Source organism: Zalophus californianus, chromosome 3 (genome assembly GCF_009762305.2).
Source record: "Zalophus californianus isolate mZalCal1 chromosome 3, mZalCal1.pri.v2, whole genome shotgun sequence".
Classification (NCBI taxonomy): Eukaryota; Metazoa; Chordata; class Mammalia; order Carnivora; family Otariidae; genus Zalophus; species Zalophus californianus.
The window spans coordinates 77,043,941-77,070,930 of record NC_045597.1 but is presented as its reverse complement, the minus strand read 5'-3'; the positions used below and the strand labels follow the sequence as shown (position 1 = coordinate 77,070,930).

General features: G+C 41.1%; 1 protein-coding gene and 1 long non-coding RNA gene across 6 annotated transcripts in view; one reads left to right on the top strand and one right to left on the bottom strand.

The window, feature by feature from the left end:
- The window catches only part of SACS (sacsin molecular chaperone), an 82,454-nt gene that overhangs the window by 37,925 nt on the left and 17,539 nt on the right, over positions 1-26,990 (bottom strand). For 2 of the 5 annotated variants that reach the window (XM_027588148.2, XM_027588149.2), the window contains exons 1-4: positions 8,481-8,685; positions 8,214-8,364; positions 3,712-3,799; positions 2,710-2,795 (exon numbers count right to left, since the gene is read on the bottom strand). In XM_027588148.2, the coding sequence (XP_027443949.1) occupies positions 2,710-2,795; positions 3,712-3,799; positions 8,214-8,364; positions 8,481-8,491 (336 nt within the window). In that variant the 5' untranslated portion in view covers positions 8,492-8,685. Of the gene's footprint in view, positions 1-2,709; positions 2,796-3,711; positions 3,800-8,213; positions 8,365-8,480; positions 8,686-26,990 lie in introns of those variants that run through there. The other 3 variants (XM_027588142.2, XM_027588146.2, XM_027588147.2) reach the window with 2 other exon arrangements.
- LOC113919308 overlaps positions 8,855-26,990 on the top strand; it is a 36,299-nt gene continuing 18,163 nt past the window's right edge. The window contains exon 1 of the long non-coding RNA XR_003518950.2: positions 8,855-9,042. This is a non-coding gene — a long non-coding RNA (uncharacterized LOC113919308). The remainder of the gene's footprint in view (positions 9,043-26,990) is intronic.

The following is a 26,990-nucleotide window of genomic DNA, read 5'->3' as shown; positions in this document are numbered from 1 at the left end:
CACTTACAGAAGAAACTGAAGTGGACACAAAGAAATGGGAAAAAAATTCCATGCTCATGGGTTGGAAGAACAAACATTATTAAAATGTTAATACTATCCAAAGCAATCTACACATTTAATGCAATCCCTATCAAAATATCACCAGCATTTTTTTTAAGGTTTATTTATTTTAGAATGAGAGTGTGTGCACACACGTGAGTTGGGAGAGGGAGAGAAACACAAGCAGACTCCCCACTGAGCTCGGAGCCCAACACAAGGCTTAACCTCACAAACCTGAGATCATGACCTGAGCCAAAACCAAGAGTAAGATGCTCAACTGAGTCACCCAGGCACCCCACCATCACCATTTTTTTATGGAACCAGAAAAGACCCCAAATAACCAAAATAATGTTGAAAAAAAAAACCAAAGCTGGAAACATCACAATTCCGAACTTCAAGCTCCATTACAAAACTGTCATCATCAAGACAGTATGATATTGGCACAAGAACAGACACAGAGATCAATGGAACATAATAGAAAACCCAGAAATGGACCCACAGATATACGGTCAAGTAATCTTTGACAAAGCAGGAAAGAATATCCAATGGAAAAACACAGTCTCTTCAACAAATGGTGTTGGGAAAACCAGACAGCAACACGCAGAAGAATGAAACTGGACCACTTTCTTACACCATACCCAAAAATAAATTCAAAATGGATGAAAGACCTAAAAGTGAGACAGGAAACCATCAGAATCCTAGCAGAGAACACAGGCAGCAACCTCTTTGATCTCAGCGGTAGCAATTTCTTACTAGACACGTTGCTGGAGGAAAGGGAAACAAAAGCAAAAATGAACTACTGGGACTTCAACAAGATAAAAAGCTGCACAACAAAGGAAACAGTCAACAAAACTAAAAGGCAGCCTGTGGAATGGGAGAAGATATTTGCAAATGACATACCTGATAAAGGGTTAGTATACAAAATCTATAAAGAACTTACCAAACTCAACACCCAAAAAACAAATAATCCAGTTAAGAAATCAGCAGAAGGCACGAGTAGACATTTTCCCAAGACATCCAGATGGCTAACAGACACATGAAAACATGCTCCATATCACTTATCATCAGGGAAATCCAAATCAAAACCACAAAGATATACCACCTCACACCAGTCAGAATGGCTAAAATTAAAAACACAGGAAACAACAGATGTTCGCAGGATGAGAAAGGGAAACCCTCCTACACTGTTGGTGGGAATGCAAACTGGTGCAGCTACTCTGGAAAACAGTATGGAGGTTCCTTAAAAAAGTTAAAAATTGAACTATCCTACAATCCAGCAATAGCACTACTAGGTATTTACCCAAAGGATCCGTAAGTAGAGATTTGAAGGGATACATGCACTCCGATATTTATAGCAGCATTATCAACAATAGTCAAACTATTAAAAGAGCCCAAGTGTCCATCAACTGATGAATGGATAAAGAAAATGTGGTATATTCATACAATGGAATATTACTCAGCCATCAAAAAGAATGAAATCTTGCCATTTGCAACAACATGCATGGAGCCAGACTGTATTATGCTAAGCAAAATGAGTCAGGCAGAGAAAGACAAATACCATATGATTTCACTCATATGTGAAATTTAGGAAACAAAACAGATCAATGTGTTGGAAGGGAAAAAAAGGAAACAAACCATAAGAGACCCTTAATGATAGAGAATAAACAGGGCTGGTGGAGGGATGTGGGTGAGCGTATGGGCTAAATGGGTGGTGGGTATTAAGCGAGCACTTGTTATGATGAGCACTGGATGTTATATATAAGGGATGAATCAGTAAATTCTATTCCTGAAACCAAAAAAATAAAAATAAAAAATAAAAACAAACAAAAAAATTTAAAAATAAAATCACTGATGGAACAATCCCCCTAATCAGCACCTGAGTATGACTACTTAAATTCAATTAAATATACCTAATCCTACTCTCTAAAAACTTAGTAATCAAACTAGAAAATAAAATGAGGGCCAAGATGTTAAAGGCAATAAACACTAAATAAATTAACGAGAAGAAAAATGCATGATAGTTGATCTACTCTTACAGTTAATTAAGAAGTTTCCTCATTAGGCTTAAACACAAAATATAATTTTTGCTGTATCTTTTACTATTGCTTTCTTCTATGGTTGTTCAGGTTTTGAGGTTCTTTTGGTTTTCAATGAGTGTATTCAAACTAAAAGAATACACTGTAAATAGAAACAAATAACTAAAATCATTATCCTATGAAATCAATTCTCCTAAAAGGCAAACCTCTAAGTCCAAGGGTCAAATGTGTTCATGGCCCCTGAATGTGGGTTTTGCATTATTTTGTTCGTCTGGTCAACTGCCTGGTTTATAAAGGCTCTGCAAGATATTTCACATAACATTTATAAAATTACATTATATACTTACATAAAATGACAAAAAGAGTGTTCTTAGAGCAACACTGTGCTTAATCACAGCACACAACAACCTAATGAGTTCCTCTGCCTCTGAAACCTCATGTATTTACAATGGCTGCATTTCCAACCCATCCCATCCAGCATATGCACTGCAGGGCACAGAAGGAAAGAAATACTGCTATTTAAATCTAGACAAAATTTTTACAAAGTTAAGTGCTACTAGGATTTCCAAATCATTTTACTCCATCTCCATTTTTATCAAAGTAAATTCACACATGTACACAACACATGACCTACCTTAAGAATCTGCCCTCCTTCTGGATATCTTCTTAAAATGTCCTTGAGAAAGTCAACAAGTGGTGGAGTTGTCTGACCAAATCGACCTAAAATACAGAACACATTTAAAATACGATTTAGAAAAAAAATCCCATGACTGTTACCAATGGGTTATCTGGTTCCAGGACATAGTAAAATTATACAAGTTATGACTTCATACATTTTGCTGCAGCACTCAGGTACAAAAAACTAAATCAGACTCAGTAGAAAGCAAAGCAGACTCAATTTATCGAATCTCAAGACTTTTAATTGAACTACAAAATTCAGGTTTTAAAAAATGCTCAAAAATAGACTATATATCACAAAAGATTATTAATTCAAAAATAAAAAGCATGGGGGGTGAGGGCAGGAATTGTTGCCATTTTCCAAAGCAAATGAAATAAATGGCATCATTTTGTAGGTACTTTGCTACTAAATAAGCCAGAGACAGTGGTGTCAATATGACAGTGTTAATAATCTCAAACTCAACCGATGTTCGGATTATTCTGAGATCGGCACAGTCAATGTCCCAGTGGCTGTCTGGTTCAAATAGCCTTAGGCATTTCCTAACCGAGAGATTCTTAGAACTGACTGACCCAGTTGCCTTCAGAGAGGTGGTAACAGGCAAGTATACAGAGGATGGGGAAAGAAAAGTTAACTTCTCAGATGCATAGGGAAAAAAAAAATCTGTATATCATTAAAAAAGAACTCTGTGCTTAAAACAATGAAATCACAACTACAAACTTATCAACATCATTTTGGCACAGTGCCCACCAGGACCAAGCCCCACCCAGCAGGACTCTGCTGCATAGGGCATGATACCCCACACATTCTTATGATTCACTAGCTCCATCCACCCTTGCTTTCCTCCAGCCTGGATACCCCTTCATCCCATCCCACGGAATACACTTTTATTTTACTTTTAAAACATAATCTTTATGCAACTAAAAATGGCATATACTCCTGGTAAAGTCAACGTAATACCTCCCCCTTTCAAGCCTTTTGATTGAAGGTTTACAAAAAGATGACAATTTTTGAAAGTCAGATCTCCAATCTTGATCCAGTCAGGTAACTGAAAAAAACAAAAGAAAATGTATGAAAAGCAATATTGTTCCTAAAACTGTACATTCGAAACTGCCTCAATTTTTTTTTTCACTTAAGAAATAATGCTTGTTAACTGTTCTCATCAGGAAATAAGTTGCTCTGGAGAAGTGAATATTTCAAGAAACAGAAATTTAGTCAACAATTTTATTTAACTAAAAGGATTTTTTTAACCTAAAGGATTTTAACTTAAACTTAACTAAAGGATTTATCCTTAAATAATTACAAATAAAGATCTGCTTTAAAATAACTTAAATTTTTTGAGGCCCCTGGGAGGCTTAGTCGGTTAAGCGTCTGCCTTCGGCTCAGGTCATGATCCCGGAGTTCAGGGATCGAGCCCCACCATCAGGCTCCCCGCTCAGTGGGGTGTCTGCTTCTCTCTCTGCCCTTCACCCTGCCTGTGCTCTCTCTCTCTCTCACTCTCTCTCTCAAATAAATAAAATTATTTTTAAAAAAATAAAAAAATAAAATAACTTAAATTTTTTATGATTAATCAGAATCATTAAAATAAACAAAATCATTCTTTTCACATTTCCAAAGTGTACTGCTCAGAAGCCAAAGCCAGATCAACCTTCTCCCCAGCAGTCCACTCAAGTGCTACTATGGAATGACCTCCCACAGACCCATTGGGTCTGCAAAACATTACTCAAAAGCTCACGTGAAGAATCACCTTCGTAACTTACACTCCTCAACAGGGTGTGAATGACGTAATTTACCATATCAAAAATTCAGTATTTCCAACTGTCTAGCACCCATCCCACACTGATATCTTTCAAGGTTCCTAAAGCTCAACCTGTCAAAAGTGACCTCACTGGATTTCCTTCCAAACCCTTATTACTCATTTTTACTTTGTATCTCAATTAACAGTGGTACCTTCTACCTATTCACTTTAAAGGGAAACGTGGGGAGAAGTTCTCTCTCTCTGCAAACTACATATCCAGTTACCCTCCAGGTTCCAGCAAGTCCATCCTCAATCTCTCTCAGACCTAACTTATTCTCCCATTTCCAATTGCTCAGCCTCCCAATATTTCTTGGATTTTTATAATAATCACTTTTCTGGTCTCCTTACTTTCTGTGTATCATCATTCTAGTCCCCATTTCTAAAATACATATCTGAGCACACTGTGACAGTTCCCAGCTTATAAAGCACTTTCATATACATATTCCCACTGAATCTTAAAGCAAGCCTGAAAAAACTCCCTGCACAGAAGATATGGATTAAAAACAGTAATTATTTTGTGTTGTAAACCACAGAAAGTTCAGAAACAACCCAATTCCATGACATATTAATACAGTGGAGTATCATATAGCAAAGAAAAATGGATTAACTAAACTGCACATAACTTAAGAGTGAATATTCATAACATAATACTGAGTGAAAAAAGCTAATTCCAGGTTACTACATATGGAATAACAAGCTTCTTATAAAATTCATAAACTAAAAGTAAACAGTCTATCATTCAGGTCATATGTTTATAGACATCCACATACACATATATAGATATATACGTACACAGGTGTACATTATATACACACATACATACACACACATGATAAAACTATTAAAACAACTACAAAAACAGGCAACAAAATAATAAACACGAAGGGGTAAAGGAAAAAAGAGAGGAACACAGGCTGGGGAGGAGAAGCAGAGGTAAATATAAACTATCAACAGTGCTCCTATTCTTCAGTTGGAGGATGTCATCTTGGTTGTTCATTCCATTGTTAGTTAATTAACTAACTGATTAATTACTGAAAGAGAGCCATGCATAAGCCAAGGATTACTGGTCCAATTTAGTAATAGCTAAGGTACATCTGAAGAAAGAAAGGCAGACGGGAGGAAGGAAGGAAACTTTTAATGCAGGAAGAAGTCAGCAGGTCTTAAAGAAGACTTTGAAAAGGAAGAAGACACAGAGTAGAATCATGTTAGTAAAAACAGATGTAACCGGCTATGTGAGTCTGACTGTGAAGGCTTTTGGTGGACTGTAATCAGTGACCTATCTACAGGCAAGTGATTCTCCCAAAGAGAAATCAAGCAGCACAGATAACTGACCTAGCAGTGCTATCAGCTTTCGCCTCCTGAGTCTGCCAAGATTAAGGGATTTTGCTTGGGCCTCTCTTCTTCCTAGACCCAAAATCACTCCAACCGAGCAAAGTGACACTAGTCCTATTCATCTCCAGAAGCAATGAAATCTTAAAAGTTGCCCATTTCAGTCTTTATACATATATTTTAAAACAGAGTGATTGTAAAATGATTTGAACATCTGGATCTCTGTCCATGCCAGCCTCAACCTCCCTCAAAAACCTCAGAGATGCTCATTTTCATTTACTATGAAACAGTAACTCTTTCCAAATTACTACACAAACAATACAATATTAATTACCGTTGGCTCTCCCAGCACTTCTTCCTTTGTTCAGTGGTCAAGGACACAAAGAGGTTCTGAGATTCAAGAGTTGACAGAAAGGACATTTTTTGATCAATTAAGAGACAGGAAAGTTAAGTAATAATTCAAACCTCCTGATTTGAGGCTCGACCACATTTTGTACAAGAGGAAAAAGGATCAGGAAGATGCACAGCTATAATGAATAGCTTCAGTCTCTTCATGAGACAGGAGGTAAAGTGAAGAACTTAAAAATTCCATTTCCAGGCCAGGGAAACAAGAGAGGTAATGAGAAAGAGGATGGCAGACCCAGAAAGAAGGAGGACAGGGTGAGTGTCTACTGCTTACTATGCTCAGTACCAACCAAAACCACCGAGTGACAAGGAGTCCTCAACAGCTTTTGTTTCCTGCCTACCCTGACATATTCAGAATTCCATTATTTCTAGGTCTGACTCAAGGCTTGTGAATATCCTTGGCAAGACCTACCATCTTATTCTACATCTACCCCATTACACTGCACACATGCACGCAAGCATAGACACATGCACACCCATTTGGTACCAAACTGCCAAAATTCTACTTTTACAAAGTCTCCTGTACATCCTTTCCTTTCAGTTTCACCTCTACAGACATAGTCTAGAACCTCCCTAGCTCAGGACAGCACAAGTTTCCTAACCAGACCCCCACCCACCCATCCACTCAATCTGAAACACTCTATGCCCCACAGCCACATTCACCTTCCACTATCAATGCTTTGCACAGATACCTCCAAAAACACTTCTAATGGCAAGACTGGGCCACAACTGAGCCTCTTGGTAGGACCACATGTAAGGGACAAAATGACAAAGCAGACCCAGAGGAGTAACCAAAGAAGGGGGTATAGAACCAGAAGAGTATACACAGGAAGGAAGAGACAGAGATGGGCCCAGAAAAAGAGGTAAGAATGACAAGCTTTGCTCCTCAATTCTGTCCAATGTCCTCAATCAAGCCACTGTCTGCATGCCACCAAACACTTCGGGGAGCTGGTAAGGAGGGCTGAGTTGTGGAGGAACGTAAGAGCAGTTCAACTGGAAATCTGTGTCTAAGTGGTCAAGAGACCATGGTACAGACCCAGGTACACAGGTCAAGATTACACTGAGGGATTAAAAATCACAGGTATCAAGTACTTCACCAGTGTTTGTATTGGGTACAAATCCAACACTTGAAATGTTATTCTGTATGGCTCAGTATTCCTTATATATTTGTTTAACATTTTTACCTCTTTTAAATCCTGGAAATGATCTTTTATCTCATAAAAAGTGAATAAATTTCTAGGATCAAAGAATAAGTTATTTCTCGGTAAAAATTTAACTCCTCCTTTGAGAAAATTTAGTTTTTTCACTCACCTTAAGGGATATATATGACAATATGAAATACTGCTATCTTCCAAAGTTTTGATCTCATTCATTTGCAGCTCAGAAGTTTTAATGAGAATGTATTCCTCAAAATAACAGCCTCTATAACATAGTCTGAAGATACTTTCAGCCCTAAATTTCTATTATTCAAAACTGAGGGGAAAATTCTAAGACATTAAAGGTGAAAATTATTCCAGCTTAATGTCCAACACAATTGGGAAAAACGTGAGTAATGGTTAAGTCACTTCAAAACAAGTAAACCACAACAAAAACCCTCTGACTACAATGCCCACCGAAAAACTATCTTAATTTCAGGAAGTGAAGATTCAGACAAAAGGGCGGGCAGGGGGCAGGGTGACACAAATGTTGAAATGGTAAATCAAATAAAATTTGATGATGAGAACATACCCGTGTGATTTTGTTCATGTTACTTACAAAGCATTATTTCCAGGGTGACCATTAACTGAGCATCTACCTTCCAGGACGTGAGAATAAAACCGGTTCAGTTTCACTCTCAGCGAGCCTACTGATAGCTAGTGAATGCGCTACAACCCCGAGCACAGAGGCGGGCCCAGCGTCCTACTAAAGAGAAGGGATCGACGGGCCATACCTCCCTGTCGCCGAGCCACAGCCGCTGCTCCGACACCGGGAAGCCCGTCTCGGCCAAGATGCGCTCCTTGATGTCGCGCACGGTCCAGGACGCCTGAACGGCCACGGTCCTGCAGCCCACGCAGCCGGGGAGGACGGTCACCCGGAGCCACCTGTGCAAAAGGCAAAAGGACCTTCAGCAGGGGCCACGTGGGGGCCCTCCAGCCCGGGGTCCCGGGGGCGGGGAGCCTCGCGGCCCTGGGCTCGGCCCGGCCCCGGCAGGGTTTACCTGTCCCCCATCGCGAGCGTCCTCGCCAAGCGCCGGCCCGCGTCCGCCCCAGCGCGTCGCGCCTACTCACGGCCGCCGCCGCCGCCGCACAGAAAGGCCCGGCGCGGGCCCGGAGCGCGGGACCCTCATGGCGCAGGCGGGCGCCGCCCCGGCCGGGCTCAGCAGCAGCCCCGGGAGCAGCGGCACGAGCCGAGCTGGAAATGCGAGAGGAAGCCGCGGCGGCGGGGGCGGGGCGAGCGCCGGCAACGGCAGCGCGCTCCCGGCCGGCAGGGCCCCTGGAGGCGCCGCCCGCGGGCACGCGCCCGCCCGCCGGGACCGTTAGCGGCGTGGGCGCCCCGCCCAGCCTGCAGGCCCCGCCCCGCGCCGCCCGCGTGGGCAACCACGCCGGGGCCGGGACGACCTGAAACACTTAATTGTATTGTATATGCGGAACACACATTGAGGGAAGACGTGTATTTTCCCTGGTGGAGTTCAACAGTACCGAGAAATGGAGAACTAGACGTTCCTAGGGCCTACGTCTCCTTCGCCTCTAAAGACTTTCAACCTCTGGAAGCATCTCCAAGTAAGATTTATGGTGGCCTCTTAGGCACAGCGGGAAACGTGGTGATTGCAGAACGCAAGTGTCTTTCACGGTTTCCCGTTTCTTTCTAAGGCACAAAAGTAGGATCAGTGGTTCAGTTGGCTAGAGGATGGAGTGCCAATAAGAAAGTAATAGATGATGATATACATGAACATATCCTATGACATGTTAAAATATATGTAACTTATTTTGGCAACATTACCTTTTATTGTTGGTAGCCTAAGTGTTTTCCCATCACAGCTGCAAGCTCCTTGAAATCAGAGACCAGAGTCTTAAAGTTGATGGAATCACCCAAAAGTAACTAACGTTGCCTTGGAATTTGAAAGTGCACGTAGCTGAATGAAGCTTCAGAAAATATCAGTCTTTTCCTCTGGCTTATTTCTCATAGGTATAGATGAGATACATCGAAAAGGGGGGGGAGGGGCAACATCTATTAAGACAATTCAAAGGCTATGTCCTGAACAAGTAAACTTGGGTGCTTCTTGCTTAAATACCTGGAATAGAATTAAATTTTAGCGTTGGCACCAAAAATGATGTTAATTACTGTTTTTCAATTATCACTTCTCCCCCTCTTGCACAAAAACTATTACTCAGAACTCGTTATCAATAATAGAGTACCCAGACAGCTATTCCATCCCTTTCCATAACCATATTTAAAAGGGAAAGTCTGTAAATCATGCAGCTCTTTCCATAGTTGGAACAAGCAAGCACAATCAATTAGAGAACACTAACTCAGTATAAGATTAGGCCAGAAAACGTTAATGAACTAATATTTACTTTTTCAGTCAGACAAGACTGAAAGGACACATTTCTAAATGACAGTGAAAACAAAGTCCTCATCTCATGCTTGCGTTCTAGGGAAGGAAGACAACAATAAACAAATAGACAAATAATATATACATCCTATGATGTCAGCCAAGTAGGGATAAGTACTATTTAAAAGTGGGGGAAGGGAGTTGGGGCAGGACAAGGTAAGAGAGGAAAAGAGCTAAGATGGTCCTAGGATTCCTTTCTAAGAACTGACATTTGAGAAAAGGCCTGAATGAAACAGGAGAATGAAGTTATCCAGAAAGAGGTTATATGAGAGGAAAGGGGGCTAGAGCAACTGTTGCAGTCCATGTGCATCTTTGACCTGGATTTGGTACCATCACCTCCCACTTGTTGCCCCTCCTCTAACTTCTCTCCTCCCCAACCCATTCTCCAACCTGCTGACAAAAGCAAAGCTGAAATTGATGTCTTCTCTTATTTGCTGATGGCTTCCCAGAGCCTGAACGAGGTCCTAACACAGAACAGATGTTCAATAAATATGAGGGAAGGAAGGAAGCAAGAAAGGAAGGAATTCAATAAAGGAAGTGGGGCCGAAAGAAAGGGAGAAATAAAGGAATGAAAAAATATCTGGCAAATACAGAAAAGTAGATAGAAGCTCAAACATTACACATCATTCTAACACCCCAATACAAAAACATTTTTATCCATTACCATTAATTTAAGGGGTTTTTATATGATTACTATGGGTACATAGTGTTTTTCAACATTATTATCACTGTATAAATTGAATTTCTAATAACTGCCTAATTTTCCATTGAGAAGAAATGTCTTAGGCTATTCAACCCTACTGATACTTACAAGGGTATTTTAATTTTTTCAAAAGTGCACAGACCAATAAATATCTTTGTTCCTGAACTTTCACCACTATTTAAGATGAGAAAGAAATTTGCAAAAATGATGTATTCTAATAAATGTGTAGCTGAGCCCTAACTCATTCTGTGGGAGCATATTGTAAAATGCAGAACAGCAAGAAGCCAAAACTTTAGTCTCTTCTTTTAGAATGAATGAGTCCAGACTTCGTAAAAAACAGGGAGTCATGGGACCACCCTTTGAGCCTATTTCAGTTGTAGAGATGAGTAAAATAAAATTATTTTATCGCACAGGCCAGACTCAGCAGGATAAAAGCAGAAAACAATGTTATTCCTTCTCAGGAGTCCTGTTTTAATTTGCCCTGGTGCTTTCTTTCCCTTTCCCTGGATGACAGAACCAGTATGGCTTGGGCCCTAGCTTTCCCATCATTCCTAGATCATAAAAACTATCCAGTCCCATTCAGTCCCTCAAATGACTCATTTTAGTAATTGAAAACCCTATCCAGGGTAACAACCAAAACACCAGTCCAATCCAATGTAAAAATTCTTACATAGTAATTGGGCTTCCTTTATTCCAGTTCATTCTCACTGTTTGGACTGCAGTTTCGAAGTGTAGCACAAGGCTGAGAGTTAATTTCTCCTGAAATAACGCTTCATGATTTTATGAAATGGAATGTGCCTAATAGCATATCTTTGATCAGAGGGAAACAATAAATTAGTCCCTTCTAGAGAATGTTCGCCAGTTATGTAAAGACAAAAGAGAGACAAGTCATTACTCCTTTGTTTAATGAGTCAGCACAAGGCTGTTTAGCTTGAAAATAAAAAGATGAGGATATTGTGGGCATGCTTTAGAACACTGAAGTCCTAAAAATTGAGTAAAAATCATAAGCCAAACAGAAAAAGGAAAAAATCTCTCAGGGAGAGCAAATAGCACCTACAAGATCATGGAGTCAAAAAAATAGCAATAAAGCTGAGGAATTACAAGTAGCTCCATATGACAGGGTCAGAGAGTGGGATTCATGTCAAGGTACAGGAAATATGATCCAATAGCAGTTTGTGGGAATATGGTCATGAAGTCTCCTTCATGCTACAGCTGGAGCTACATGGGAGCCACTTTCAGATTTTAATCCGGTTAGGTGATCATAATTACACTATAAAGATTCCTCAGGTGGCAGGACTGAGGATGATTTGGAAGGAGACAAGACTTAGAATAGGAACAAAACCAAGAAAAAAATGGTATCTGTGAGATTAAGTAAAAACCTTCAAGGAAAGAATCAGCAGTGCCAAGTATCACATAGGTAAATTGCCGGTAGGGTTTGACAACTAGTTAGCCCTTGTTGACCTCTGTGCTCCAGAATCTGCAAGAGTTTCCTGATGACTGTAGGGTCAAGTTCAAGTTATTCTGCATGACGTATAAGGCCCATCACAACCAAGCCCTGGTCAACCTTCTCAGATTCTTCTGAGGCCACCCCACTGTCTGTCTCCATGACCAGCTTATAATAATATGTATAATAATAATAAACCCTTATTGACTATTACTAATTTTTATTCATTGCAATGGGAGCACCTTTGCATTCCTCTTTGTACCTGAAGGGCCAAGGACAGAGTAATATTCAATAAATGTTGCTAAGATGTTTGAGAGTTGAATGAATGACTGCATATAGGTCAATGGCATCTTCATCCACTCCTAACATCAGTCAACGAGGTTTTGTTTTGTTTTGGGGTCTGTTCAAAATGCTTTGGGCTACAAGTAACTGATTACCTGACTAGCAGTAGCTAAACTGATAAGGGTTTGTTTTTCTCACACATCAGGAAGTCTGGAGGAATGCCATTCTTTGACAATGTCAAGAACTACTTCCCAGTGATGTTTTGGGACTCTCTCACCTTGTCCGAAAATGGCTTGTACAGCTCTAATATATCTGTATTCAATGTAAGAGGAAGGGGGGGGGAAGGGAAGAAAACAGTTCTACCTGCTTTAGCAGAAAAACAAGAATTTTCCCAGCAGACTTCTATTCCTCGCTCATTGGCCAGCCCGAGCTGCAAGGAAGGCAGGGAAAACCAAGCCTCCATAATAGAAGGTTCTAGCAAGAGAACAGGGCTTTTTGAGTGACTGTCCGATCAGCTTATGACACTATCTACAACATTGCTCTAATATACATGGCAAATTTATTTTTAAAGTGTCTACAGGATTATTAGAAAACAATGTAACTAGTTAGTTTTTTAAAGCCTGATTAGTGACATATCAAGATATATTTTTTAAAAGGATAGTAGGGGGAAATAGTTCATGCAAGTAATCTTTCTTTGCCTGGGGATGGGATTTGGGTAAATCCTATGATTTTTCTGCTCATTTTTACATAATCATGGTCCTGAGTTCACTTTAAGTTACAAAATATAGTTTCAATTCTCTAACAGAATAAGTTTCAGGCAAAATCGCTAAATAAAGGTCGGTGTCTCCTTGATGTTGCCATCACCACCCAACACTAAGTCCTGTAGTTAGATGCTGCCTGCTTTCCAGGAGGGAGAAGTGGGCAGTCTCTCTTCTCTCCCTGTTCCCCCAAATAGTAACTACTATTTGTAGTTGATTTACAACTGGGTGATTTAACCGCACCCAGGCCAAAGCTGTGGACACAGGAAAGGCAGGAGGATGGGTTGTTCCTTGGCTGGGGGGTTTTGAGCCCTGTGAGTCCGGCAGGTGATTAAGCTCAGCATTTCTCCTGTGGCAGTCTTTGAAAAGTCCTGTCACTGAAGACCTCAGCAGAGAGGCAAAAGCATTTCTATACTGAGTGATCACTCATGACTCCTTCCACAACCTTAAGGAGCTCCATATCACCTCCCATTTCTGGTTGCTCTGGCCCTACCTCAATCAGCCCCAACCTGTTGCTCTTCCACTTAGTTCAGGTGTGTTCTATGGAAACTTCTCTCATACCCCTTGCCCAGCAAGCTTGGGCAATACCAATATCAATACAGCCACCTCCCTCCTACTGCTTCAGAGTGCTTGGGCCCCAGGCCTGAATTGGCCTCAACTCCAGTTCCAAGTTTCCTGTGTGGTTCATCAGGCTTAGTGTAAAGCAGGTAAATCCCTCTAATCCTGTCCACGTGGCAACATCTCTCTCCAAAAAAACCTCTACCAACCTTCCCTCTCCGTCCTCTGGCTAAGCAGGGGTCTCAGTCACAGAATGTGCTCTGAGGCTCTTTGTAACTGTGTATATGAGGGAGGGTCTGTCCCCAAACACTTTGATATACAACATCACTGTCAAAACTGAGGTAGAAAGCATTTTATTTTAGCACTTTCTTACCTTAGATACACATTAGCCATCAGAATGATTCAAATTGTGTTCTCATAAAGTCCAAGAGAAGAAAAAATATGAAGAGCATGTAAATAAAGTTATATATATGTGAGATATATATAATTATGTATTCATTAATTCAAAGTTCAGACACCACAGTATACCAGAATTATACCAGTTAAACAAAACAACACCCAGCTCCTATGAGGCTCACACTTTCATAATGGGGAGGCAGAAAATAAATAAATACACAGATAAATAATATGCAAAACAGAAGTAAGTCCTGTGATGAACCATGGTGGGCAAGGAATGGAACATGACATGGGCTGGGGTGCTATTCATCTTGATGTCACCTGAGAATGGAACCAAATAGGCAAAGTGAGAAAGCATACTGAAGAAAGCTTTGGGATGATGTTGGTGATCGAGAAAACAACCCTTACACAAAGGCAAACTGTAAGGATATGATTTCTCTTCCATAAAAAAAAAAAAAAATTTGCTATTCTAGTTCATTCTCCTTAACTCACCTCACCTTATTACCATAACTCTGCTTAAAGTATTTAAATTTAAGAAAGTACTCATCAGAATCGTATGCATTCTACCCACCACACATTTCTAAATAGAGTATCTCAACCACATTAATAAAAGAGAGGACAGGCACCATATAATCCTCTTAATAGAGGCAGAAAAAGCATTTGACAAAATACAGCAGCCATTCTTGATAAAAACCCTCAACAAATTAGGGATAGATGGAACATACCTCAATATCATAAAGGCCATATACCAAGGACCCACAGCTAATATCATGCTCGATGGGGAAAAACTGAGAGCTTTTCCCCTACAGTCAGGAAGAAGACAGGGATGGTCCCTCCCACCATGACTATTTAACATAGTACTGGAAGTCTTAGGCTCAGCAATCAGACAACACAAAGAAATAAAAGGCATCCAAACTGGCAAGGAAGAAGTCAAACTTTCACTATTTACAGACAACATGGTATGTAGAAAATCCTAAAGCCTCCACCAAAAAAAAAAAAAAAAATTGCTAAAACTAATACATGAATTCAGCAAAGTCACAGGATATAAAATATCAATGTACGGAAATCTGTTGCATTTCTATACACCAATAATGCAGCAGGAGACAAAGAAATCAAGGAAGGAATCCCATTTACAATTGCACCAGAAACCATAAGTACCTAGGAATAAACCTAACCAAAGAGGTAAAAGAGGTACTCTGAAAACCATAGAACACCTATGAAAAAAATTGAAGTGGACACAAAGAAATGGGAAAAAATTCCATGCTCATGGATTGGAAGAACAAATATTGTTAAAATGTCTATACTACCCAGGGGTGCCTGGGTAGCTCATCAGTTAAGCAACCAGCTCTTGATTTTGGCTCAGGGTCCTGCATGGGGCTCTGTGCTCAGCACAGAGTCTGCTTGTCCCTCTCTCTCTGCTCCCTTGCTTGTGCTTGCTCTCTCATTCTCTCTTGCTCTCTCACTCTCTCTAAGAAAAATAAGTAAAATCTTTCTTAAAAATATCTATACTACCAAAAGCAATCTGTACATTTAATGCAATCCCTATCACCAGCATTTTTCACAGAACTAGAACAAACAATCCTAAAAAGCCCCAAATAGCCAAAGCAATCCTGAAAAACAAAAGCAAAGAGGGGGACATCATGATTCTGAACTCCAAGTTATATTGTAAAGCTGTAGTGATCAAGAAGACAGTATGGTACCAGCACAAAAACAGACACATAGGTCAATGGAACAGAATAGAAAACCCAGAAATTGACCTTCATCTTTATGGTCAACTAATCTTCAACAAAGCAGGAAAGAATATCCAATGGAAAAAAGGCATTCTCTTCAAAAATGGTGCTGGGAAAACTGGACAGCAACATGCAGAAGAATGAAACTGGACTATTTTCTTACACCATATACAAAAGGAAATTCGAAATGGATGAAAAACCTAAAAGTGAGACAGGAAACCATCAGAATCCTAGAAGATAACATAGGCAGCAACTTCTCTGACCTCAGCTATAGCAACTTCTTACTAGACACATCACCAGAGGCAAGGGAAACAAAAGTAAACATGAACTATTGGGACTTGATCAAGATAAAAAGCTTCTGCACAGTAAAGGAAGCTATGGACAAAACTAAACAGCCTACAGAATGGGAGAAGACATTTGCAAATGACATACCTGATAAAGGGTTAGTATCCAAAATATATAGAACTTATCAAACTCAACACCCAAAAAACAAATAATCCAGTTAAGAAATGGGCAGAAGGCATGAATAGACATTTTTCCCAAGAAGACATCCAAATGGCCAACAGACGCATGAAAACATGCTCAACATCACTCGGCATCAGGGAAATCCAAATCAAAACCACAATGAGATACCACCTCACACCAGTCAGAATGGCTAAAATTAAAAACACAGGAAACAACAGATGTTGGCGAGGATGCAGAGAAAGGGGAACTCTCTTACGCTGTTGGTGGGAATGCAAACTGGTGCAGCCACTCTGGAAAACAGCATGGAGGTTTCTCAAAAATGTTAAAAATTGAACTTCCCTATGATCCAGCAATAGCACTACTAGGTAGTTACCCAAAGGATACAAAAATACAGATTTGAAGGGGTACATGCACCCCAACGTTTATAGCAGCATTATCAACAATAATCAAACTATGGAGAGAGACCAAATGTCCATGGACTGATGAATGGATAAAGAAGATGTGGTATATGCATACAATAGACTATTACTCAGCCATCAAAAAGAATGAAATCTTGACATGTGCAACCACGTGGATGGAGCTAGAGTATATATTATGCTAAGCAAAATGAGTCAGAGAAAGACAAATACCATATGATTTCACTCATATGTGGAATTTAAGAAAGAAAACAGTTGAACATATGGGAAGGGGAAAAAGAAAAATAGGAGAAAGAGAAACAAACCGTAAGAAACTCTTAAGGATGGAGGACAAACAGAGTTGATGGAGGGAGGTGGGCAGGGAATGGGCTAGATGGGGGATGGGTATTAAGGAGGGCACTTGTTATGATGAGCACCTGGGTGTTGTAAGTGTTGAATCACTGAATTCTACTCATAAAACCAATATTGCACTGTGTGTTAACTAACTAGAATTTAAATAAAAATCTGAAAAAATAAAGTCAATTAAACTACCTGGTTAATTGAGGTATTCTTCCAACTGATGAATATTTTAATATTGGTTTTCAATTCATTCAGTGAATACTATTGCTTTCAAGGGAAGCACTCCATTTTTGTTTATATTCCTACAAGCCACTGATGTGTGCACTAGGTTGTGTGTGTACAACAATGACTATGTATGTTTGGGCATGTAGAAGGCAACTGTCACCGTTCTTTTAGCATACTATGAGTCTTTATGCATCTAAATGATAATGAACTATATTATCAACAGTGAAAGCAGGATTTTCAGCTGTCTGTGCCCAGAGACATTCTGCACAAGTTAAATGAGGAAACTTCCACATTCCCACTCATTTCCTGCACATCCTAAAAGGCCCTGTGCAATTATGGCGGGATATGCACATCAATCGGGGAAGAGGGGTAGCCGGTAGCACCCAGACCCATGACATCAGGGCAGGACAGGATATTAGATGGTGTCATTAATAACACTTTTACTGCAGCTAGCAGAAAGCCACGTGTCTCTATGCTTATCTCTAGAGCCTTCTTCCCTTTGGCCTTCTCTTCCTTACTCCTGAGTCATCAACCTTGCTATGTTTGATAAGCCCCCCCTCCAGATTCTGTCAGACTGACCTTAGTAAGTGCTTTTCCTAAGTCAGGCTTGTTGCCATTCCACCAGCTTTCTCTTTATGCTTCTTACGGCCTCCCCCCACTTCCTCCTCTACCTCGCCTTGACCCCCTACTGCTGTGGCAGTACCATCCCCATCTCCTCTCCCCTCTTCTAGGCTTTTCTAGAACCAACTACTCACATACAAATCCTGTTTTGACAATTCTGAGTTCAGTATGTGACTGCCCTTGAAATGAAGCGGTGACCCAGTGTCCTTGCACAAACATGCAAGAGCACCGCAGAGGGCAGCCAGGGACTTGGGGAAACACAGCTACAGAAAACAGGGGCCAAATCAAGATAAAACGGTGGGCTGAAGATGCAAATTCCTGTCACTCAAAATCCATGTCACTCAAAAGAAAAGTCAGGGTCTTTAGCATATAAGGCAGCAGTGGTCAAGCCCCCCCCCCACCTTGTCCCAGAGCTCATATCCTCCTCGATCATTGTCCCCCAGTCCCTGCCTCAACTACCTCTGGCTCATTCCACCACAGCCACACTTGGCACCCTTCAGTCCTGAACACCAAACCACACTCCCTGCCCCAGGGTCTTTGTGCTTGCTATTACCCATTTGGCATGATCTTCATCCAGATGGCATTTCTTATTCCCTCACCTCCTTTATGTGTGCACTCAAATGTCATCTATCTCAGGAGGCCTCCCCAACCAACCTGTACAAAATAGCAACACTCCCTGTGCCCTCCCCCTTAAGTTACGTAATCCCTCTCTAAAGCACCTACGACCATCTGATATGTATTCGGTTTCTTACTTGTACAATATCTACCTCAATCGACCATGCTTTCCACTCCATGAGAGCAAAGCCATTATCTGTTGAATTCACTGCTCTCTTCCCAGCATGGGATGGGGTCTGGCATGCCACAGGCGCTCAGTAAATACTGTCAAATACGTGAATGGATGGATGCTCCCTCTGCTGGCACCCTGGACCCCAGGCTGATGCCTGGGTTATCTGTTCCTCCATACCCCTCCCAACTTGTTCCAATCTTGGTTTCCAGCCTCTGACCCCAAGGCTCCAGCACTGCCAGGCTCACTGCAGCCACATCTGTGGTGTGGCTCTGATTGTGCCCGTTGGTTGTCCCCTGGCTCCAGCCCTCTGGCCAGTGGCTCTCTGCTGTGCTCCAGGGACTGGAGGTGTGAGCTGACCCCAACCCACAGGTCATTTAGCAGGACAGGTCCTGCCACTTTGGCTTCCTTCCCAGGGCAAGCAACCACCAGCATATTGGGAGAAAAAGGTCACGGTCACGTTTTACTTCCTTGATGAAGATTCTTAAATCTTGGTGAGAACTCACAGCTGAAACATTCAGAAAACCTGTGTCTGGAGTTTAAGATTAAGGACTACATTCTGGGGGTGCCTGGGTAGCTCGGTCAGTTAAGCATCTGCCTTTAGCCTAGGTCATGATCCCAGGGTCCTGGGATGGAGCCCCATGCTGGGCTCCCCGCTCAGCAGGGAGTCTGCTCTCCCTCTGCCCCTCCCCCCACTCATGCTCTCTCACTCTCTCTCTCAAATAAATAAATAAAATCTTAAAAAAAAAAAACTACATTCGGATGACTCTTGCTAAGAGATGTTCCTAAGAGATGCACCTCTGCACAAGAGACTTGAGTGTTGTTGCCACAGACTCTGCTAGAATTGCATCATGAGTGCTGTGCCCTCCCCGGATCCTCCTAGGTGGCCCCCAAGGCCCTTCCCATCTGCAGACATGTCCTTCTCTTGCCCCTGTGCCATGTCCTGCCTGAGGTAGGAAGTCCCAAAGCTCCCGGGCATGTTAACCACCCCCGCCCCCGCAGTGGGTGTATCACTAAATCACTCTCTTTTGCTCCCCAATACTGCAACATAGACCATAACAGCCTCAGACAGAATGACCCCTCCACCACTGGTTTGCATCCCCCACAGGCCCCTTCCCAGTACCACATCTCTCCATCTTGTGCTGAAAACTTCCCAAGCCTTGAAAACAGTATCCTAAGTGAAATGAGTCAAGCACTCAAGACCACACATGATGGGCTTCCATTTGTATGAAATGTCCGGAGTAGGCAAATCCATACAGACAGAGAGTAGGCTGCTGGTTGCCAGGGGCTAGGGAAAGGGGACAGTGAGGAGTAACTGCTAATGGGCTTTTCTGGGGGATGGCGAAAATGTTCTAGAACAGTGACATACTGGTGAACATCCTTAAAAGCCACTGAACTGGATCCTTTAAAATGGTGAACAGTATGGCATGTGAATTACATCTTAAAAAGAAAAATAATAATATCATCATAGTTGAGATGAATATATCACCATACCACCATGTGTAGATTCCCTCTGGGCACAAACATTTTTTTTTCCCTTAACACATATAGCATTATTTGTTTCAGAAGTACAGATCTGTGATTCAACAGTCTTGCACAAGTCACAGCGCTCACCATAGCACATACCCTCCCCAATGTCTATCACCCAGCCACCCCATCCCTCCCACCCCCCACCACTCCAGCAACCCTCAGTTTGTTTCCTGAGATTAAGAATTCCTCATATCAGTGAGGTCATATGATACATGTCTCTCTCTGATTGACTTGTTTCACTCAACATAACACCCTCCAGTTCCATCCATGTCGTTGCAAATGGCAAGATCTCATTCCTTTTGATGGCTGCATAATATTCCATTGTGTATATAGACCACTTCTTCTTTATCCATTCATCTGTCGATGGACATCTTGGCTCTTTCCACAGTTTGGCTATTGTGGGCACAAACATTTTTAATGTGACTACCTTGACTTTTTTGGTGAATCAGGTGGTTTATTTCACTATCTTCTTAAGAGATTCTCAGTCATTTTCCAGAATGGTCAGAACTGACAGCTTTGTCCCAAATACTTAAATAAGACAAAATGCAAGCTTCTTATCAGAACATCTAAGTCCTACTTTTCACCCTGATCTCTCACTGACCCCAGTTTACTTTCCCCACCTCCCACCTACCCTTGCACACTCCTCAAATTAACCCGCTGAGCCCGGTCACTTGGCCTTTGCATCTAGTCTCTTTCCTTCTTCAGTGTCCACCGCACCTTCAGATTCAATCTTCTTCAGGAAGCCTGATGCTTCACAAGACACCACGGCTCGGTTTCCACCCCCTTGATCACTCATCCCATCTGTGTCTCCTCCCTGAGTGCACTGACAGCAGGGCACTACACCAGGATCCTGAGCTCCACCTTCAAAGCCTTAGGCAGAGTAAACTCTTTAAGGGAAAATGAGGTCTTCAACCAGAAATGCAGGTGGCTCAGGCAGAATTTATCCAACAGGCCACATTTAATAACCAGTAAGTCAGACAAATGACAAAACTTCCCTGCTCTTTGTGCTAATGTAGACACAATTGCTTAACTTTTATTTTTAGTTATATTGAACGTGATTTGGGAAATGATGTCATGTTTCTGAATTAACATTCCTGCGTTTTCTACTTCCAACGAGGGTACTATGAATTCCCTAAAGTGCCGTAAGAATTATGAGAAAATAGGCCTGCACAGACTTTACATAATGCTTTTGAATCTATTGTTAATTTTAATAAGAGCTAGTTGTTTGGTTGCCAAAAATCCTAGATTATTCAAACACAGCTTTGCCAAAGCAAAATTAACCAGTAGAGGCCTTGAGTGTAGTCATGCTTACATATATCTATTGACTAATCCAAGGGAACTTTGCATTAGAAAGGGAAAAAAAATGACTCAGCCCCCTGGATATTATAAAGGTGACACATCTTGAGCTGTATTAGCCATTTCAAGGAATACTAAAACCACATGTGAATTCCTCTGACTTCTGAATCGCTCTTCCAGCTCTTCCATTTATGGTGACCTTTGATTAAACATCCTCTCTTGGAATATTTTATAGAAAACATGGAGACAGTGTGAGCTGGCTGAGGCAGTATGTACATTAAAATAAATTTGCTGCTTGCTTATAAATGGAAAGTTTGAATGGCGTTTCAGGCCTAGACACAATAGTAGGAAACTCATAAACCTATCCCATCAAAAAACTGAATAAATTGAACATAGAAATGGAAATAGTAGGAGCAACAAATACCATAATACATTTCTTCCTTTTTTCTGCTTCTCCTGGCTACTGTTATTCTTCCAGTCAGTTCATTTTCCTTCTATTTGTCCTTTATTTTCCTGAGTTGTTCTTCTTCACCTTCTGCCCTTCTCCATCCTCTGCCCCTTGGGTGGTACTGAATGAAGGTGTGACCCCACCAATACTCACACCTGTCAGCTGGGGGGATTGTCACTGTTCTGAGCTCACCTGTATAACTGGACTGACTGTCACGTTACCGTCAGGTGAAATGGGGCAGTCACTGACCTGGCAGCTGCTTGTTTATTCATATAAAACGATGTGGAGCACCAGTATGCCCTGGGCACTGGTACCGGGATAAAGGAGCACAGTTCCTGCCTTGGGGGTGCATCACCTCATGGGAACAGCAGCCAGAAGGAATTCCAAGATGGCGGCCTCCCTACTCCTTTTTTCTCACCCCCAGTCTCTTCCTTCACCCTTTTTCTCTTGTTTGGGCATCTGTTTGGTCAAGATCAGTGCCAGAAAAAAAAGAAAAAAAAAAATGAGAATCAGGCAATGGGTGTCTTGGGTACTCTTGAACCCCTCTGTCTCAACCTCATCTCCTCCTGATGTGCCCTACACTTTTCTCCACCACTTCCCCCAGCTCTGTGAGTTCAGTAAACATTAACTGTGCATGTTCTACATGCAGGCCCTCTATCCTACTGCCTGTAAGGAACCTGAAGAATGGAACAATATGCAAACATCTTCAACATAATTTTCATATAAAAGGAAAAGTGCTAAAATAAAGAAAACCTACCTAATTCATTAGTTGCTACAAATGCCAAGATAGTGTCTTCCATTAATAGGGCTTTCCTGGACCAGCGCCATGGTTCCACAAGCCAGTCAGGAAAGAGACTGCACTCCTGGTTGATTTTGTATGTGGAACGAAAGCCGTTTTTTTCTTCCCCCCCCCCCATTATCTTTAACCCCAAGCATACTGCAGGGCTCAGCCTCCAGGCAGGTCTATCTAAGCGTTGGGGGTGGTTCTCCTGCCAGTCTAGGGCACACTTCAGCTCCTGGGCATCCTTCCTGCATGTAAACAGTCTCACTCACACCTGGCATTCCCTTCTCGTGCATCTTCATGAGTCTGTGTGTGTTTAGAGAGAGAATTTGTCTTTCCACCTCTTTAGACCTTCCATAGGAAGGACAGTGCAGACCAGGTAGCTATCAAGAGCACACCACTCTTAGTGGTCCTGGGGCTGTCCTTTGATCACTGCTTGCTTCTTCACACAGGAAGGCAATGAAAGGCTATTCTCCACAGCTAACACCTCTCTCCCAAGTATATCTGTATTTTAACAGGGGATTTTCATTTCTGCTGCCGTGCAGGAACTAGGTTCATATTTTGGGATGTTTAGTCACCCGACTCCCTCTGAAATCATATCACAAAGACAGTCACTCATTTTAAGCAGCAATGGGGATGGCGAGAAATTCAAAACAATGCCTAATAATAAAACCTGCCGTTAATTAAGTACTTACCAGGCACCAAATGCTTCTTATTTAATCTTCACAAAAACCCTATGAGGCATTCTTATTCCTATGGATGATGAAAGATTCAGAAAGGTCAAAACTGCCCAAGACCATACACAGGGTCAAGATCGAACCCCATTCTGAGCAAACTCAAAACCTGGGTTTTTAATTACTGCCCACATCCCCATGAGAGAACTAGAGATGTTTATCCTGGAGAAAAAAAGATGACTCCCGGGGACCTCTTATACTATCCAAATACGGGAATGGTTTTCATGTATAAATATTTCTGTGGCTCCAGAGAAAAATTTGGGGCTCACTCGGACGAAATATACATATTCCAACAGCTAGAACAATTCTCATTTTTATGCACTTACCACCAACTACATGTCAAATCCTTCACATCCACTATCATATTTAGGTCCCCAATGAGCCTACAATGAATACATTATCATCCACACTTAGAAGTCAGGACTCAGGACCCAGAGAAGGTAAATAATCTGTCTGAGGTTTCCTTGCAAATGCCAAGTGTCAACATTAGAACTCAGGTCTCTGTTCAACTGCCCTTATTCTGTGCTGCTGTCCAGAATTTAGTAAGGGGGAAATACTTTGCTTGGGAAGTTTAGTCACCCGACTCCCTCTGAAATCATAACACAAAGACAGTCATTTATTTTAAGCAGCAATGGGGATGGCGAAAAAGTCAGAGATGTTTTAGGAACAACAATGAACGGTGTCCTAGGTTCTCTTCTTAAAAAAAAAAAAGACTTATTTACTATTTCAGGGGGGGAGGGGCAGAAGGAGAGGGAGAGAGAGAATCTCAAGCAGACTCCCTGCTAAGCACGGAGCCCAACATGGGGCTCGACCAGGACCCTGAGATCATGACCTGAGTCGAAATCAGGAGTGGGAGGCCTAACGAACTGAGCCACCCAGGCGCCCCCTAGGTTCCTTTTTAAGGGCTGATCACAGTCTTGTATTTCAAACATATGGCAATTTTATAGGCTGGCAGGATGTAGCACATGCAAGCTCCCTCATACACACACTGAAGAGCACTTCTAAATGTATGTGGTAAATATACAAGCATGAATTACAGAATAGAAATATAGATATTCAGTCAAAAAGGGGGAGATTTTACAATTAACTACTTCTATTTAGTTAATGATAGTCAATTGAGTTAGGTGTTTAAAAATGCAGTCCCCTTTATTTAGTTTTAAAATGGTGTCTCAAATAGAATCCCAAACCATAATTTGATTAAACTAACATCCTCTAGTCATAAGTACTTAAGAAATAGGAGTTTATTTATAAAAAATAAATGGAAACCTTATTTAGTCATAATTTGTTTTGAATATTTCTTGCTTAAATTCACTAAAGATTTTGAAAAATAAAAAACATGTTCTTATGTAATCCATTTCTAAATATCTGGACTTGGGGTGACATTAATGAATAGTTCAAAGAATGAACATTATTTTATCTCTGTGCAGAGCCAATGCCATAATAACTTGGAAATATGAATCAGGTAAACCATGTCCACAAAATTATATATCTGTGAGTTTGTGGAAAATAACACTATATTTTTTTCTTTGCTTTAGTAAAAGAGGAGCATGCCACAGTCTTCCTCACACAGAAGGCTTTATAAATGGCTGCACACACATGCTATCTTGGGGAACATTTATAGTAGTTGGCAGGCAACCTCCACTGGAAGGGACACAAAGAAAACACTAGATAGAAATAGGTCAGGGGAGTTGTTTAAGGAAAATTGAGAATGAATCCATTAAAAAACAAAACAATTGGACTTTACATGAGTACTACAATTAAATAGAAGCTTAATCTGTTAAACTCCTACATTTTGCTCATTTCTCAAACCATTTCAAATTTTCTCTTGATATGATTTCATTGAATAAATGGAATAGTTATAAATTGGAAGAGGAAGACTTCCTTTCTATTCCTTTCCTGTCTATTTACTCACTGCTTATAAAAATGAATATTTCTTAAGTAACAAAGACAAAATTTTTAAATAAGGAAAGCATAGATAATATTCAAATGTACATTTTTTTCAGAATTTACCCAAATCAAAATCTAAATTCACCCAAAACAAATCATATGATTGCTCATTATTTCTACCCTCTTTCAACTGACATAAAAAAACTCATCAATAAGAAAACTACTTAGGGCAATTGAATATAGTTCAGAAAACATATTTTTAATTTCATTGATAATTAAAATTTTATGTGTGTTTGTCACTTAAACTTTGGTCACTTTCCTGTTTTCTAAATATTTTCCATTTTTGATTAATCTGCAGATATTGTAGACACAAAACAAATATTCCCAAAAGGAAATATTGGTTATTCTCTACAAACATCAGCCACCATGTCTAAGCACTCCACCATGATCGCTCTCCCTTGAATCCATTCCTTCCTTGTGTTCATATTGATTCAAGCTTTACTCTCTCTTGCTCAGACCATGAGGTCAGCACCCTAACTCTTCTCACTGTCCCAAGTCCTTTCTTCTTCAGTCAATCCTTCATGTTACCACTGAGTTGTTCTTGAATGGATCAAGACTAAGCCTCTGCCCACCATTACGATATTCGGTACTTCAAGTTACTCACATGATAAAGTTCAAATGCTTCAAAGACAGGCTCACTTTCCCAGCTTTGTCCACCCCCCCTCCTTCCAGAATATTCCCCCAGAGTGCTGCAGCATGTCTTTGCACTTTTTTTTTTTTTGCACATTTCTCTGCACATTCTGTTTCCTCCTGTGGCATCTGCCTCCTCCCTACATGTTAAACACATTACCTATCCTTGGTGGCCCAGCTCAAATGCCACTTCAGTTGTGAAACCTTCCCTCTCTACCCAACACCGTTTAAGGAAAAATGGAAATAGGTCCATAACAAATAAGCCTTATGTGCCCTTTCTTATTCTCTCATAATACTCTGCATGTCTATCTATCCCAGGTCTTCCCACATTACATAAACCAGGTATGTACATGGCTGTATCCCCCTCTGCACACTGGGGACCTTTTAAGAACAGGAAACAGATCTCAATATCCCTCTTCCACACCCCCCAGGGCCTGGCACACACCTGGTCAGTGCATATGGAGTGAATAAGGACTGAGATAGGTAAGCAGGGTAATCACAAGATCTCTTCCTCTGAAGAGCTGGTGAAAAGCTAGAACCTCAGACTCAGATCATATATCCAGGAAGCTCTAATCTTATTTTTAAGTTGTTAAGCGCATGAATGGGAAGTTGGAAACACTCCTTCACATTTCAGGAGATAGATATAAAATGCTTCAGAGATGGGAAGAACCTGATAAATGACACTACTGAAATCCTACCCATCAATCAGTGCCCAGCCAGAAGAGCAGAAGGCTTCTTCCAGCTGAGCCAATGAGAACAAACCTCTATCTTCTTGAACATTTCAGCGCTTAACTTTCACTTATGAATGATCAAAGAAGGCATAAGTTTTCTTTATTCATAAACTACTGAAACCCCTCTTGCTTATAACCTCTTATATGTTGTTCTATGTCCCACAACATTCGCTGCTGAAAATGGGAATGCTGTGGTCTTCACATACTTGGCTTCTGATGACCATTCCCTTCGAGCACTTCACATCCTGCATGTAAAGTAAGAATTAGAAGAAAAGTGAGTCCTTATTACCTTTTTTT